The sequence below is a fragment of the Haemorhous mexicanus genome, chromosome 3 (assembly GCF_027477595.1).
Source record: "Haemorhous mexicanus isolate bHaeMex1 chromosome 3, bHaeMex1.pri, whole genome shotgun sequence".
NCBI classification, from domain to species: Eukaryota; Metazoa; Chordata; class Aves; order Passeriformes; family Fringillidae; genus Haemorhous; species Haemorhous mexicanus.
Window position 1 is genome coordinate 105716295 of NC_082343.1, and position 17501 is coordinate 105733795.

The 17501-nt window shown below is 36.4% G+C and overlaps 1 protein-coding gene across 1 annotated transcript in view; it reads right to left on the reverse strand.

Annotated features, from left to right (window-relative positions):
• Nucleotides 1-17501, reverse strand: part of NBAS (NBAS subunit of NRZ tethering complex) — a 159687-nt gene that overhangs the window by 105934 nt on the left and 36252 nt on the right. The window contains exons 22-29 of the mRNA XM_059842899.1: nt 9300-9383; nt 8694-8847; nt 7199-7384; nt 5978-6151; nt 4885-5018; nt 4087-4149; nt 3303-3425; nt 1745-1847 (exon numbers count right to left, since the gene is read on the reverse strand). Coding sequence (XP_059698882.1) covers nt 1745-1847; nt 3303-3425; nt 4087-4149; nt 4885-5018; nt 5978-6151; nt 7199-7384; nt 8694-8847; nt 9300-9383 — 1021 coding nt within the window. The remainder of the gene's footprint in view (nt 1-1744; nt 1848-3302; nt 3426-4086; nt 4150-4884; nt 5019-5977; nt 6152-7198; nt 7385-8693; nt 8848-9299; nt 9384-17501) is intronic.

A 17501-nucleotide genomic window follows, 5' to 3' on the forward strand; every position in this document is an offset into this window, starting at 1 on the left:
CCGATTTATTTCCAGGTAGAAATTTTGCCCAATTTAAGACACTCAACCTCAATTCCTTGAAAAAATTATTTTTTTCTTGAGTATAGTCATTACTGTGCTAATGAAAAGGAACATAAAAAATGTAATCATTTCAGAAATATCACAGCTGCAACAATATGGCCTTTAGCAAAGGTTTAAAAGTTCGTAACTAATTCAGGAGGATAAATGAATCATAGAGCCAAGGTTGGAAGGGATCTCAAAAGATCATCTGGTCCAACCTTTCATGAAAAAGAGGGCATGAATGAGACTATTTAGCACTCTATTCAATCATACTTCATTTCAAGATACTTCTTTTCTAGGAAGAACCTCTCCAAACCATCTCATGCTCTGGAAAGGAAAACAGTTCAGTGCTTCTTAAAGAACATCACACAAATGGATTCTCTTCCATTTCACAACAAATCAACCCTCAAGGAACAGCAAGAGATGCAAAATATCATAGCTGACCCTTCCTTCTCAAAGATCACACACAGAATATTTACCTCCCTTAAAATTTATGAAGTCAAGAGGACAGAATTCACTATGCATGGGAAAAAAAGAGAGTAAGCATCGTGCTAAAAAATACCCAAACCTCACGTAGGATTGCAAATCCTTACTGTCTCATCCATTTATCGATTTTGAAGTCATCAAAGTATAATTGCATATGACAGCATGACATTTCAAAGCATTTTCAGCACTCCTACATAATTTTTTTCCAAAACCCTTTATTGTTTCTTTTTAATCATATGTTTCAGAGTTTAAAAAAAAAGTTAATAGAAAACTTACACTGAGATCTGAGTACAGCAAATGCCTTATTTGCAGAGTGCTCTAATATTACAATTTTTTAACATGCAATTTAAAAAATTTCAAGTACACTAAGTTGTAGCCTACCACAAAATCATGACTATTAAACATGTTGCAGTTTTTCTAGCTGTACAACTACAGAAAAAGAGTGATTTTTCTCATACAGAAGTTGAATAGCATTGTCTTTTTCGTTCTTTTTTTCTAATTTGCTTTTAAAACCTCCTAAGAGCTAATCAGAAGGCTAGACATAAGCAATTAATTCTGTAAACTGCAATAAAACCTGCTTCTGTATAGATATAAACACTAATTACAGGTGACATACTAATTCATCTGTAATAAATTGCAGTACTTTGAAGTGAAAATGTAAATAAACAATATATGTCACAGCAAATTCTACATCTGTCTAACAGCTGTCTTTTGCAAATACTAATGACATGGGTTTGGACTTTATGCACATGCAAGGGTTTTTACCCTCATTCAAATTAGATTTCTTATCTCACATAATTTTACTTCAATTGCAAGCAGCAGAAAGTACATAATCCTATAATGATCTTAGATAATATCATCAAACCAGAACTCCATGTTTAAGAAATGCTTGAGTGAAGGTAACATTTTATTTTCATTAGTCTGGAGTGTTTATTGCTAAACACATTACTACACAGAATTACAGGCTATGTAAGAAAATCTCACAAAGTTCACCCAATTTCTCAAAAGTTGAATTTTAATAAAAGATATACACTGTATTTATTAGAGGAGCTTTAGACAAACATCAGAAATTTTTCACTTAAATAAAATACTGTGAAAAAAAGGCAGTAAACAACAAGTAACAACACAGAAAAATGTATTTACACCTGTGAACAACAACATGAAGTAAGAATGTGTAGCTTACTTGGGACATAAGTCAGTAAAAAGACATAAAACTCACCTCATAGCAAGTATCTGAATGTAAGCACCGATACACTTTCTGCTGCATGTCCAACATATCCTGGAGCAATTCCTTCCACTGCGTCTCACTAACGGACGGTTGCCTACAAACATTTTTTAAAATTAAATACTCACTTCTCTAACAATTTTAAAGAAAAGCAGTAGATTTCCATCAACAAAAATATACGTTTTCTCAAACTTTATTTCAATATTTAATTAGAGTTTTAACCAGAAGTGATTCAAAGACAGAAGGCTTTTAATATTAATGACATTAAAATAGTATCTGTGGGATAAAATGGTTTGAAAACAATGCAGTACCCAAAGTTCTGTTTTTGTTTTCTGTGGGATAAGACAGGGATTTAAGCAATCTTTCTCAAGATCCCCCAAGTAGGTTTTGATAATGTTCCACAATACATCAGGAAGTTGGAAGTGCTATCTTCCTGCTGATCTGGGAACTGCAGGGCAAAACCAAGTCTGTAACAGCAACTGAGGATCATTAAACTGCTGTTCATTGCAGGCAATCTCAAAGGACTAATCAATGGCCGGCAATCACAGGAGAACAAAGCTGCAACTTGATTTTGTTTCTTAAAATTGAGTGGTATTCAGATTCTTGACCCTCTGGATCTATGGATCTCTGCTTATCCACAAAGTTTCAACTTCTTGTGCTCTACCAAAACTTTTACCAGTAAAAACACTATGAATGTTTGTTGATATTATTTTGAGCCTTTTAGATTAAAAAGAGACCTTTTTAAATTGCATGAGCTAGCTCCAGCTAATAGTGAATTTCTCATGTGGCATTAGCACAAAAGGTCTCCAACAGAGGTGGAAAAAAAATCAACATTTTTCCTACAGAGGCATTGTCTTGATCTTTCTAAAGAGAGATTTCTAAAAGTCTTAAAAAGCTTTCAGATTACTAAAAATATAAACACCATTCTACCATCACAGATAAACTGTTGTGCATATTTACTTTAAATAAGAAAGACAAATCATCCACAGTTATGGCTGGTTTTCCATGATTCAAAATTTTTATCTGCTTATACCAAGAGCCATTTAATAATTCATATGCATTTGAAAGATAAGTTAAACGAAAGATGAATTAAAGCAGAAAAATTGAAAAATTATACTGGGAATATATTCTACTGGTGGAATCAATGCCTAAAATCAATAAATTACCATATTACAAGGACTCCAAGAAAACATGCCGAAAAAACCAAAGAATTATTTTACAAATTCTACACTCTGTAAAATTCAATAGGTCTTCAAGGATCTTTTATAGAATATGTTAACTTTCACAGTTCATCATCCTGCAGTATTTTGCAGCCAGTATGCATTTTAAGCTTGTTTACTTGCACATGAAGATACAAAAGCAGGTCTGAAGGCAGGCAGAGATTTTTGACTGTGGAGAATGCAGCCAAAACACTAATCACAATAATCAGCAGTTCAACAAAAGTGTTTATGTACACTGTCTGCAGGGTGAACACCACAGCCCCCCGCTGCCAGGCTCTGTTACCTCAGTGCCCTCGTTCCCTGCTCTCCCCCACTCCCCTTGGAATACTAACTTGCGACCTGTGTGCCTGGTCAGCCTGACCATCAGCTTCCGAGCCTCCTCTGCACTGCCCTTGGTGTCCTTCACAAAGGAAACCGGCTTCTGCAGGCCGTGCTTCTCCAGCAGCTCCGCCACACTGCAAACAGAGGCAGCCCTTCGGAGCCCTGCACAGCTGAGCAGCTACTGCTGCAGCAGCAGGACTCTGAAAGCTCTCTCAAAATATGCACTGCAAATGCAAACAGTCCCAAAAAAAATCCCTTACAGTATCGATTGGCCAGAGTAACATTACCTACATTTTTTAAAATTTATTTATAATACTGTAGGGTAAACACATACCACCAATAATTGATGACACACCTTCACAGTTTTAGTCTTTAATCACTCAAAGCATTATAGAGTATTAAATTCAAAACAAATTCCTCAGGTTAACCCTCTTCCTCCTCACCAAAAAAAACCCACCAAAAATAAAACAAGTAAGACAAAAAATCCCCAATCAAACAAATTTTAAAAAATCCCCAACAAAGCCCCCCACAAAAAACCCCAAAGAAAATGGAAAGAACAAAACACAACCCCCAAACTTTTATTCTAAGAAAAGTATCTCTAGAGATCTATAATATTCAAATAGATACAACCAATCAAAATTTCGATGTTCTGAATATAAAAAACATACAGATAATCATGTTGACAGCATTAAAAAAAAAAAAAGTATTTTTTCTGGTTTCTTATCACAAAGAGTTCCTGGCTAGGCCTAGTGATTTCTGTAAAAATACACTATTTATTTTAGCAAAATTAAATACCTAAGAATTTGTTCCAGTTCGTCTATTTCATCATGAAGAGTTTTAGTTTTATCTGTTTCAGGCCTGCAATGATATCACACAATTAAATACATACATACACACATACTACTTATAATTTCCTCTTGTAATTAATATTACAAAGATATGATGATAAGCAGTCTGACAGACTCGATTAAAATCAAATATACATTTACTTGCAAGTATTGAAACTGTTGGGCTTCTTGCTGTAAAGACAATTAAAATTTAGAGGGTCCCTCAGTCTCCCAAGAGCAAAGGTCTTCCTTCTTCCTAAAAACTTTTCTCAGGCTCTCTCCTTCCTTCATGTAAAAGATACTGGAAGAACAGTTTGCACCTCACAGATCACAGGATATCTCCTCTTCAAGCTTTCACTTTCTTGAGCATTACTTGTCCCTCAACAGGCTTTTCTATCTCCCCTCTCTCACAGGGACGTATTGCTGCTTTTAAGTTAAGTGCAAGATGCCACTATTGTAACAAACCCGTAAGACAGCACTAACATTTGGTCTCAATTTATCAGACTGTAAAAGTCTAAGAAACAATACAGAAGACTTGGTCTAGGCTGCTACGTTAACCCTTGTTTTGCTGAATTAACTGGTAGAGTATGCACACAGCAGAAGTATATAGATACACACATTACAGTCACAGCAGCTCAGAGGTGAACGGAATATTCCAGTAACTCTGTCCACCCTTAGTAACTTAACAACCCTTTTTAAAGTGTTAATCAACAACTGTATTTAATATTTCTAAAATATTTACAAATAACTAGCTGAAAATGTTTACCCATATCCTCTTTGTGGAAGGCACTCCAAAATATCATAACAGAGAGAGAGCTGGTCATCTCGCTCACAGCTGTAAATACACTCCAACGCCGTAATCATAAGCTGGTCCTGATCAGGAATAATTTTTGGCTGACACTAACAAGAAAAGAATGTAAACTGGTTTTTATTTCTTGCTTCTAATTCAACAGTTAATTTTCTTTTCAATATAAAAATATGCGTACTCCAAGTAAATAAATTGTCTTAGGTGCAGTTAGAAGGTCTCTTGCTAACAACCTGGTAAAATCACAACCAGAAACTTATCTTGGCTAGTTTTCTGCAGTGCAGACACTTGAAAGAAGAGTGGTATGCCATTATACCCTTTCTGAATTTGAGAAGTGGAAAGGGTGCAGGACAGAGGAAGGCAACTGCAGCAAACATTTTTCAGACTTACTTAATATGTAAAACAGTACACGAAGAGCTAAATAAAAGAGCTGTGGTTGTGCTTTGCTGGTTGATTTCTGTCCATACACTCAGACATTCAATAGCATGCAAATATGTGCATGTGGGCTCCAGAATAATTATTTAAGCCAAACAAGCAGCATGAAACAGTCACACAGAAGGCAACTTCAACCCTTACTCATTCAACTCTCACCTCAATTCTAATGGCCCCCACTTTATTCTTTACATTTGCTGTGGAAGGCAGTAGAGGGGGAAGTAACTTGAAATCTACTCCTAGTAAAATTCCTCAAGACAAAAGTGAGATCATTAAACTCTTTCATATCCAATTTTATAAAGGAAATATGCCAGGAATTTACTTTAAACAGGTCACCAGGAAATTACTTAAAAGAATCAATTCAATATTTTTTATTCTACTAGGCTAGAATCATTATTACATTAGTTTGACAGTCTCATCAAAGACAGTTCAGCTGCATTATAATTTATGGTAAAAAACTTTTTAATTAATGTTTTCTAAAACATAACAAATCTTGGGGTCAAGAAAACAAGAAAGATTAGAAGGATGATCTGACTTAGATGAACTAACTATTTCTGAATTCATCTCTTCAGGACAAGAATTTCCAAAGAAACCAGTAGAACCAACACAGCTCTTTACTTACATCAGGTTTTGAATTCTGAAATATCTTCAGAGGTAGAGTCAAGTCTTCCTTTGCCAAGGTTACTAAGTATTCTTTAAAAAGGGCATTTGCAAGACCAGGGGACTGGTTTTCACAGCGGTGGAGAAAAGGGATCATCCACTGATAAACATTCTTCACGTATTTTTCATCTGAGGACTAGAATGCACAAAGAGTTACAGAGAGGAAATATAAGAACAGGTCCAAAACAAGCAGGAAAAGCAAAAACAAATGGAATCTTTTTTGATCAATATAACTGAAACAGTTATCTTCACCTGTCACCAAGAGACCACTACATCATGAAGCACTGAAGCAATCATTCTGCTACCCAATGGCTTGGGGAAACTGAGCAGAACAGGAGGAAAGGCCATTAAGTGTGGAAAGCCTGCCTTCCCCCTGCAGCTTCAGAATGAGTGAAAGACCATGCAAGCATGTCAGAGTAGCACTGCTTTCTGTAATTCAGCAAGAAAGCAAGATAAAAAAACAAGTGATGAGTGGCTACATAAATCCAAAAACAAAAAACAAACAAAGACCAACCCACCCCCCCCCCCCCCCCCAAAAAAAACCCAAACAGTTAATTTCCGAGTATTTTTCTTTTTTCCTCTGGTGTTTACACGTTCTTCAAATGAATTTCAGATCCCTGTTCCATCTCTAGCTATTTTTCAACCCTTCCAAGAAATCTTTTTCTATTCTGAAATCCCATGCTTAAGCTCAATACAGAGACAAAACCACACACCTGGTGCAGAGGTAAATATAAAAATTGCTTGACAATATTTAAAGACACCAAAAAACATCCAAGGAACACATTCAATGTTGTTGCGTCTGCAGCATCATCAAGAGCTACACTGAAGTTCCTTAAAAAAAGGCCAATGGAAAGGCAATTCACAGCTTTCAAAGTAAGATTTATTGAGTCCTTTGCCAGGGATAAAGTGGGTCTTTGAGAAAACTGAGCAAATGTAGCTTTTGTTAGAAAGAAAGAAGAAATAAACCCTACCACAAAAAAAAAAAAAAAAAAAAAAAAGGAATAGTGAAAATGTAGAATTTTAAAATTTTAACTGAATTACAGATGAAATTACATTTCCACCAGAAAAATTTTCTGAATTACATTTTCACCAGAAAAATGAGCATCTCTATATACACAGGATCCAGGGTAATCTGAGTTACTGGATTTCAAGGTATACTTATTGATTTATTCAAAATACTTACATTCTTCATCAACAGTCTCAGCTTCTCAATGTCCTTCATCTCTAAAAGTTCCTTCAAAGTCAAAGTTCGATCACCATCAGTCTCATAAACCACTGTCTCAAGAGTGATCAGATTGTCACAAAGCACCTGCAGACCAGGAATGTTCCTCTCCATGCCAAGACGAACAAGGGACAGAGCACAGTCAACCTGAAAAATAATTTAAAAAACACTGCTGTACAAGTGTTTGCCAAACACCAACTTCAATCTGAGTCCTGTCCATGTATCTATTTTACTCCCCTGTTGCTTAATAAGCAATTTAAAGTTCCTAGAAGTTTTTGTGGACTGAATATTCCTAAATGGATTGCCCTTCTCAGCTTTATGAAGACCACACAAAATGCATAATCTTAGGGGGGGATAACATTATATGCTTTTAACCAAGATGCATCATATAGGCATGTAAATCAGAACATTAGTCCTTCTGGAGATCACACACAGCTCATCTCAGTATATGGAATATGAAGGATTGCTTCAAACTAAGACAATCAGGTAACTGACGTGCAATATGACTTTTCTAGCTGACCATGACTTAGTCATTTTAACTGTTGCATTTATGTCACAAAAACCAATGACAGTCTTTCTCCAGTGACTGAAACTACCTTTAAATGAAAGGTTCTGTTTTGATTTCAAAGAACACATTACTGACTGTAAATATTCAGCAAGGCAGACATAAGACTTGAAGAGCAGAATGCAACTTCATTTATATGTTATATAATTTAATTGATCCTTGGAAGTTGCTTTCATTTCCATACCTACTGATTGATTGTTAAGATCACAAGCAACTATGGTTAAAAACAGCCCTGGTGGAGTGAAGACTGGTGGAATAGAAGAACTCAATAATCAGAATTAATCTATAGTGATACTTCCAGTCACCCTCCTTTTCATGCAGCTAAATTGGCTTGAGAAGCAATAAAACACCAGAGCACATGAGTGATGAGCTCTGTTCTTATGTGCAACAGAGCTTCAAACACTTTTAACATGTAAAGAAAATCAAGCAGAAATAAGCTGCATAGTAGTCCCACAGACTCACAATAAAATTGCCAGGAAGAAATCACGACAGTACCATTTCCTGACATGACAGTGCCACGTGTGACAGGCACATATCAATACACCTAACACAGGAGCATGTGACAAGTCACAGAACACATTCCCATACAAATATAAAATGCAATGCTAAACACTTTTCATGGATGACAAAGAGCTACTGTCTGCTATGGGAAACCAGAATCTAGTGGCTTCCTTATTTATTTCTATGGATTAATTATTTGGCTGAATAAACTTTAGAGCAAGCCTAAGTACACTGCAGAAGAAAAAACAAGTTCTTCAAAAGCCATAATAAAGTTGAGATAAAGTGTACATTACTGAGGTGAAAGTATGCTATTAATATGCATTAAGACTATTAAGGATTCTGTTGAAGAAGGCTGTTCAGCCACCATCATTTCCTCACTGCTATTCTCACCTGCATTGCATATTCTTCAATTTCCTGTGCTCTGCTCAAATACCAATCTGTGACGAGATCTACAGAAAGGTCAGTAGTCCTGTACTTCAGTAACTCAGGTTGTTTTTCATACAGAAACTGGCCTTCATCTTGCAAAGTTGGTTCGACAACCATCCTTTTAAAAAAAATAAGTATATGTTAAAGTATATATTTATTCATCTATTTTTTTTTAACATCAGTCTTTTTCCTAAAACTTCTGAAAGAAAATTATACGATCAACATACCACAGTGTGTGTTAGTTTTTGTCAGCAAAGGAGCTACTAAAAGATTCTGAACAGGAGACCTATCAAGAAAGAAAGAATCCTCTCTACTGAACTAGTAAGAGATTTCAAACATGTGACAGATCATGAAAGAGAAAGCTTTCTCTCTCTCTCTAGAGATCTTCTATTGAAGATCCGGGTTAGCACAACCTCTGCTTTCCATTCGGCTCAGTCAGTATCCCAAAGAAAGCTGAAACACAAGTTAGATAGTGTACAAAAAGAGTAACCGAGTCTTTCTGGGTCAATTCCCACATTTTAAGAATTAGTAAGTAAATTCTTTATATTTTTTGCTTTTATATGTACTTACCTGCATTCTTGCTTTTCACACCAGTCTTCTTCACGATGTTTCTGCTCATTCCAAGGAAGAATTTTCAATGTCCCCTTCTTGTAGCTGGTATGACAAAAAAGAGAAGCTTTACATAATTTTATGTCTTTTTAATTTGTTATGGCACTCAATTAATGGAATACAAAGCATACAAAAATATTTCAGTGAATTCATAATAGGCATGTCAGTCACTTACAGTATCAATTATTTAAGATTCCTTACTTCTTACTGCAGCTTTACAAGTGTGGTTTTCCCTGCATGTTATCCATATAAACCCATATTCCACCTATACCATTAACAAGCAAATGAAAGAGATTAATAAATTTTCTTACTGACCACACTTTAAACAAAGGAAAAAACTCATAATATACTTTGAGAGTTTTTACCATTTCACACTAAGTATTCTGACTTATATGCTGTCACAAATGACAGAAATGAGTAAAAACCTATGATATTCCCAACTTGAAAAATAAAATATTCAGATTTTAGCACAAATCTTCATACTGAAACTACATACGCCCTGCTGTGCTGATCTTAAGTTCAATCTGAGTTTCTGGCTACAATCTTCTACAACAAAACACCTTCTAGATACTGAAGTTGAAGAAAAAAAAAACCTGTTTAAGATGCAGGTTAAGAACATCATGGATTATAACTAGAATGATTAGTTATGGCTTGGTGTAGAAGGCTAGCTGTTTATGCAGCATGAAACACTAGAAAACCATGTCAAGCTATGCAGAACATAAACCAAGGAGGAAGAGAAGAACTTTATAGGCTCTGGCATTTGTAGAAATAGGAAACAAACCATTTTCAAAGCAGAGACATTAGAGGTGCAGTATACAGAAACAATAAGCTATTTTGAATTTAATTCATTTTCTCCTGACCCTGAAAATAAACAGCAGCAGCTATACTACATAGACAATCTCTATTTATAAACTAACAACTGACACAATCTTCTCATCCCTTGAAGAGCAGCCCTTTAACTCAGTAGCTTAAAATAAACAACACTCCAACCAACAAATCAATTTCACAATGTAGGAAGAGTAGAAACAATAAGCTAAAAATCAGTAACTCCACCTCATTTAGCAACAGCCATTAAACTCACTGAACAAAGCAAGGCATGCCCATAAACTGCCCTGCTCCATACACATCTCACCCAGAACACTGGTCACTCTTTTCTTTCCCTCCTCTGTGCATTAGCAAGGATACCTTGTGCTTTAATACAGTTATTCCAACCCTCCAAATTATACATGTTGTAGTAATCCAACAGTAAAATGGTAGAGACAGGTTTGCAGATTATAGAAGTCAAACAAACTAAGGAGTGAGGATGGAAAACTGCTAATTCCTCTGTCAGAGCTATAGCAACACCCGCTTTCAATTCCAGTTCACCTGAACAAGATACTCTGTGGCTGTCTTTATAATTTTGCACCATGCAGCAACAACAATAAAAAATAATTCATTAAGAAAACTCCAAACTAACATTTGTGGTATAAACAGGAATAAAGCCACTTTCTTATTTTTGAAAGATTCATCATCAGCCCATACCTTTTGGGGATAAGGGGTGCTGTAGTCGTTTAAATCTTAAATAACATAATTTACCAATAATTTAATGTTTAAAACTGACTTCATAAACTAAATTAATACAGTCATATTTCAAATGTCATACGTGAGAAGGTTATAATGGAAGGCCCAGTTTGTAGTGAAAAAATTCTCTTTATCAGCTGAAATGTCAAATACTAGAAAAGCCAAACTGTGATTAATAATGTCTTCCAAAATATAAAATCAAGATAGTACAAGCAGGACTTGATATTTCAATGATAACGCTCTCCTTTTCTGTGTTCTATTTAACAGAAAAGAAAGCAGAACAAAATTTGTCTAAGATAATTTCATATCTTAGCAAATTTTTTCCCATTCCCAGTAGGCTTAAAAAGACATTTCAAGGGAAGATTTGTTGGTTGGCTGGTTATTTTATTTGGGGAAGCAGGGGGTGTAAAGGTGGGGAAAAGACTGCAGGTAAAATTAAAGAAAAGTGGAAAGTTATAGACACAGCTGTAACAGCATGGAAATTAGAGAGGAAAATGCAGTTGCTCCTCCCTGCATGGAATGAGATCAGTGTTCCTGATTTCCCCCACACAATAAATGCCAAGGGGGCCCAAAGGAAGGGTGGAGCAGAGTGGAGACACCATGAATTCTGTCCTCGGCTGAAACCCTTGCAGAGGACAGAATTCAGCAGTACTTTTTAGCTGATAAATCACAAAGCAGCTAAAACCAAAGGAGATAAAGGAAGATGTCTTGCTGTTGAATCATCAACCACAGCAAAAACACTCTCCTTGGACTGGTGCATATTCCCATCCCAGTGTTATATCAGACACTATACCAATATTCCCTGCCTCCAAGATGCCTCCAACCCTCACTGAAGAGGTATATAAGTATATACTTGTATACTAATTTTAATTTCTTCACTTAAATGTAAAAAAATAGTATGAGGAGAAGTCAGGAAAGACTCCATCACAACTTCTGGGATCAGCTGAACCTGTCTTCCCCCCACAGGGATGTCCACTGGGTAAGAACCATGTTCTGTGCACATGGAATGAGAATTTCGAGCTAACTTTTGTTAGGGAGTAGAGCTACATTATGTAATACATATTGCTTTGAACACGTTTTTGCAGTCAGATGCTATCACCAGTAGTCCTTGAACCTTAACCTGTTCACAGTTTTATTTTTTTAATAAAGAGTGGTATTCCATAAACTGGAAGTCTGAGTCCTTCAAGGAGGCTGGCAGCCATTGGCAGTGGGGAACTCACTTGAAAAAAGGTGTGCAGACCTAGGAGGGGTCTCTGGTTTGGCAAAGAACTGCCCTCCAACCTAGCACTACTCCATGAAGAGTCCCCATAATGGGACACTGACAGACTGGTCTGGCATGAGGGTCTCAGACTAATCAAACATGAAGGGTTTGAGAAGACCTCTTGTTTTCATGTGACAGGGGGCTTGTTAGCTTTTTCAGCTGGCTGGTTGGGTTTGGGGTTTTTTGTTGACGTTGTTCTTTTGCGAGGAATTAGGAGGGGTTTTTTTAATATTAATGCACCTTCTTAATGGGAAAAAAGGTGCTTTTATACAACAAACAATAGACAAGGGTTTCATTCAAAAGCTGTTTCAAATGTCTGCAAAATTGTAGCAGAACTACTATGACAAAATAACATTAAGAGAAGATTTTCAGGTAACAATTCCAGTTTCACATTACAGATAGCTTTTTCCTCCAATATTAGCTTACATACTAATGTCTTAACCATTATTCTGTCCCCAAAATTTGTAATGCACTTTGTTAAAATTATTTGATGTAGTCAAGTCCTACAGGCCCATTTGAGATTATTTCTTTATTAGTAAAACAATAAACTAGCAATTGCTTTTTTATAAACTACAGGGGCAAGAAGATATTCAGCTGTTGGCAAGGGCCAGCTGGCAACAGAAGCTCTAAAAGCAGCCTGAGGGCCTGAACAGCTTCAGAGGCCAAACAATCAGAAAGCAAAGAATGTGCACTAGATCCTGCCCTTCCCTTAGTCCCATTCCTACCCACAGCTCCACTAAGAACAGCCCAAAGAGTACCAAGGAACCTGAAAACAAGGTCTGACCCTCTCTGTCAGTTTCTCTCACTCACCTCTTGGCCGAGTCTCCACCCCAGAAGGTATTTAGAAGACATGGAGGTGTGCACTTAAGGACATGGTTCAGTGGTGAACTCGGCAGTGTTAGGTTTGAACTTGGACTTGATCTTAAGGACTTGGACTTGATCTCAACATAAACTATTCTATTATTCTACTAAAGAGAACACAAACTGTGCCCCTATCCCTCTCTTTCAAAATCTGGCTTTTGCAAGACTCTCTGATGCCTTTACATGACAGTAGAGCAATTACTTGACAAGTAAGTATATAATTACAGCAAGACCCTTTAAGAAAATTGTAGCATTATGTCACTTATTGTATTTACTCTCTAAGCAAAGTCTTGTTCCCAGTAGTCACCTGCACTTTCATGACCCTCTTAAGTAAGAGAGTTTCCCAGCTAAATAAATCTTCACATCTAATCTCAGAAGCCCAGAAGAAAATTTGGGGAAATTTTCTTTAGTTTGGCTGTTCTTCCAGTGGTTGCTTTAGTTGTTATCGCGAGAAAGAAGTAATGTAAAATAGTAAGGTAGGAGGCGCACACATTTAATTGATATTTAAAATTCAACATTTTCCTCTTTAGACTAAAAAATTGTTTAAAAAGAAAATAACTACAAATAAACAAATACAGATGTTTAGAAATCAAATTTAAAACCACCCCAGCATGAATGAGATCTGAATGACAAGGGACCAGGACATCTCAAAATGCACACACACAACCCTAATGCTACAATCCCTTCACATGAGACTGGAAAGGGAAAAAAAAAAACCCCATAAAAAAAAAGTTAAAGAAAACTCTAGTGACCTAAACCTGTCCACTGGCAAATACCACATTGAACACATTCTTCATAATTTTGCTGTCACATCCAGCATACTTGCCATAGATGTGACGAAGTTACATCCAGGTAATTTAGTTCCAAATAAGAAGTCATTTCTTTACAGATTCAGTAACCCAAAAGGCTTACCATTAAATTTGGCAAAACTTGCATATTTTTAACTGGATTATGTAACAATACAAATTACATGTTTCTAACCTCCAACTATTCATAACACAGTTAAGTTACTTTACTCGCTCTGATATACAATTATTAGAGACTAACAAGTTTCATTTTTATGCAAGCGTTACTCACCCCGGCCTAAAGTCAACAATTCTTAGCAAATGCTTCTTTTTGCAGACACGCAATTACCCCATATCCCTAATACTTTCAGAAAATAATGTGCATTTCCCTCTTCCAAGCTAAAAATTTTTACTTCCTTCCCTATCTCTTTCTTCCCCTTCCCTATAACACAAAAGCCACTTGGGTTTGCCCTTAAATTCCAATTGTTTCAAATGTTTTTTTAAATAGACTTTAAAATAGAATCCTTTCCAAACAGCAGAAGTCATGAATTACATACAGACTACATTAAAAATAACTTCTCTAACATCCCAGGTTCATAGTGTCAACTGAAGCTGAAGGTTTACTACTTAGAAAAAGTAGAGGTTAAGAAAGATCTCATTCAGTTCAAGTTCCTAGGCTTTGCCCACTGTGAAAGTTCCTTTCCTTCCCCCATTCCCTGCAACTCCAAAATCCATCAAGGAACAAAGCAATGTGCAGCTCTCTCTCTGGCTGTTTTCTCAAAAGAGTGCAATAAAAATAAAGGTGAAAATACAGAGACAAGCAATATGAATGACTAGAGGCAAGAAGTGTATGATGTCCTTTTTCTAAATGCCAGAGCAGCCTGAAGAATCCTAGAAGAAAGAAACAATATGCCAAGACTGATTCGATGTTGTTCATGTTATCATTTCACTTAAACAGGAAATGATATTTCACTGTACTTACTTCCTACAATACTGTAAATACTGGTGAGACTGGGCCTCATTTACAATAAACAGCAGATGCTGTTTTACACAACAGGTAGCTGAGCTGTTAACTACCTGCTGCATGGCATAGAAGATAAACCACCATGTACTTGGGTTCAAAAATAGAAAGAATTCCTGGAATAAAGTCTTGTGAAAGTTTACTACATCTAGAAAATAGAAAATATCTAGTTGAGGATATTTGAGCCATATATTATAGATGTATGTTATTTCTCACTTGAGAAACTTCAAGTTGCAGTGTGCTCGCCTGTACCTATTTTCCTCTCCCGAAAACTACCGTTGGCCATTTGCCTTCTGGCCAAATCTACCAAGACCAATATCATGTTTCAGCATAAGGTTTTGCAGGAGTGAACCCCACAGCTGTCCAGACACCTCAGTTCCACAAGTGCTAAAAGCATACTTCAAAAATCTTTCATAAAAGCTTATTAACAGACCTCACTATGAAACACTGAAGAGGAAAAGATTTTTCATTACATGGGAAAGAATTGTCATGCAGTGCAATCTTGACTGCAAAATGTCTACCTCTTATCTTTTTTCCCTTCTCACAGCAGAAAAAGTTAGAGTTAAATATTTTAAGTGAGGTGTATAGATAAGCCATGGAAAATACTTTTTAAAGTATTTTCTGCTCTGGCTCCATTTGCCTCTTTAAAAGTATTCAGGTTCAACACTGGAATAAGCTGAGAGGAATTTCAGACTTTTAAATTCTCATCAAGAGTCAAGCAGCATTCAGAAACCATCTTCTCTAAATGCTTAATGAAAACACCACCAATAAAGATATAGCTGCAAGATATTTTGATTTTTCATCCTAGTATAAATCAGCATTTATGCAAAGTCACTCTTAACAGGTAAGTTTCTTGATGAGCTCAGAACACACACACACAAAAAAACCCTAGCAGAACCCACAGCACTCAGAGATGACTCCTAACTCCATTCACCTTCTCATCAATACTAATAAAATATGTAACTTCCTCTTGCCCCCTACGTGACTGTATCCAAGTGTCCTTACTATCTCTCCTCATTCTGAAGAGTTAATGAAAACTCTTGTATTTGAAATTACCTACAAGGACTGGAATAAACCAGTCTTGACACAAACAAAGGATTCCTGTACCTAAGCCCTCTATAAAGGCAAAGATTAGAATGCTGTATTTATCTCAACATTTATCACAAGGATTGTTCTTAACTGACACTTATGATTTAGCACAGACTATTTTTTTTCTCTTGGATTTCTATTCTCAGTAATTTCAGTGAGTCATGCAGAAACAGAGAGCAACAAAACTCTGGAAAAGTAGTTGTTAAAATGGAAGCAAGTCAGTTGAAAAAGTCTTCAGGTGTCAAAATACCATTGCAGTCTGAAAATTCATGCATACAGAAGAGACAAAGAGGTACAGACGTGAACACGTATCTGAAAAGAGGCAAAACTCACATTTTTCTACAACGTTTTGTTTACAACACCTGTACAGCAAATGCAGCTGAATGGGGGCACATCAGAACCTCCACACACACCCTGCACAACCAAGAGATATCTAGCAGGGCTGAAGTGGTGAATTCAGCATGCACAGACAGCCCGCTGTATATGCACTGCACACTGTATCCAGAGCTCGTTCCCCTTGTGCTGCACAACTCTTCAGGTTTGTTCTTGTAACTGAAACCCCACAGAGGTCAGAGACACGTGCAGGTTAAGCCTGCATTCCTGTGCACCTGGAATTCCAGACATGGCTGCTGACAGACCCCTGTAGTCACCAAGGCAGGTGGCTTTCTTTCCCAGCTGACAAAACTATCAGCTGTGCCATACCTATAACTGTATGCAAATATTAGCATGGCTGTGAGGTATTTTTTATTTTTCCTGAACCACAGCTTCTCCCCTGCCTTTTAACCTTCTCTCTTTTCAACAGTAGAATAAATATGATCGGAATCCAGTAAATTGACTGATTATGGAGGTATTCAACTCTGTTTCTTCAAAAAGAGCTGATTTTTCCCATATTGCTCTTTTCACTCTGTTGTTTATGTTGGCTTGGCAATTCTTCCCATTCTTTTCTTTGACAAAAGAAGTCTATGCTATTGTAGTTTCTGTATCATACCAACTGCATTTATTGAAACCTGCAGATTATTTTCTCTCCAAGGACAGGCTTTCAAAAGAGGAAGGTCTAACTCAGTTTTAAGGTCAGATTCCAATTCACTCAGTTACCAATACCAACTGTGTGGGTTTGCTTTTCTTTTTTTCACTTTTAAGCATTTCATACAACAGGCCTGTCTCCAGGACTCTTCAAGTTGGAAATTCAGAATATTTTTTCTTTACATCTTTTCCTTTGTAAACTCATCCACACTGAATGCAAAGTGCAGTTTGCCCAAATACATTTATGAAACAGTATCTTTTTGGTGAAAGACATTGATGTTTTTAGAGGTAGGTTTGGGGCATTTTGGAAGTAGATTAATCTTTGCTGTCTTTTTTAATCATGTCTCCCTGTCTGAAAAATAGTTAGAAACACTCATTTATTCCTCATTTGGAAGTCTGTGTGTTATATACATAAAATTGCTAAAATATTCTTTTTATATTTAATTTAGAAACTCATTTTTCCAAAGTGTGTATCTTCTCAGATAGCAATGGGGAAATCCATGCCACTTTCTGTTGCTCTGCAATTCTTATGTGTCTAAAACAGTTTTGTTATGTCACCATTA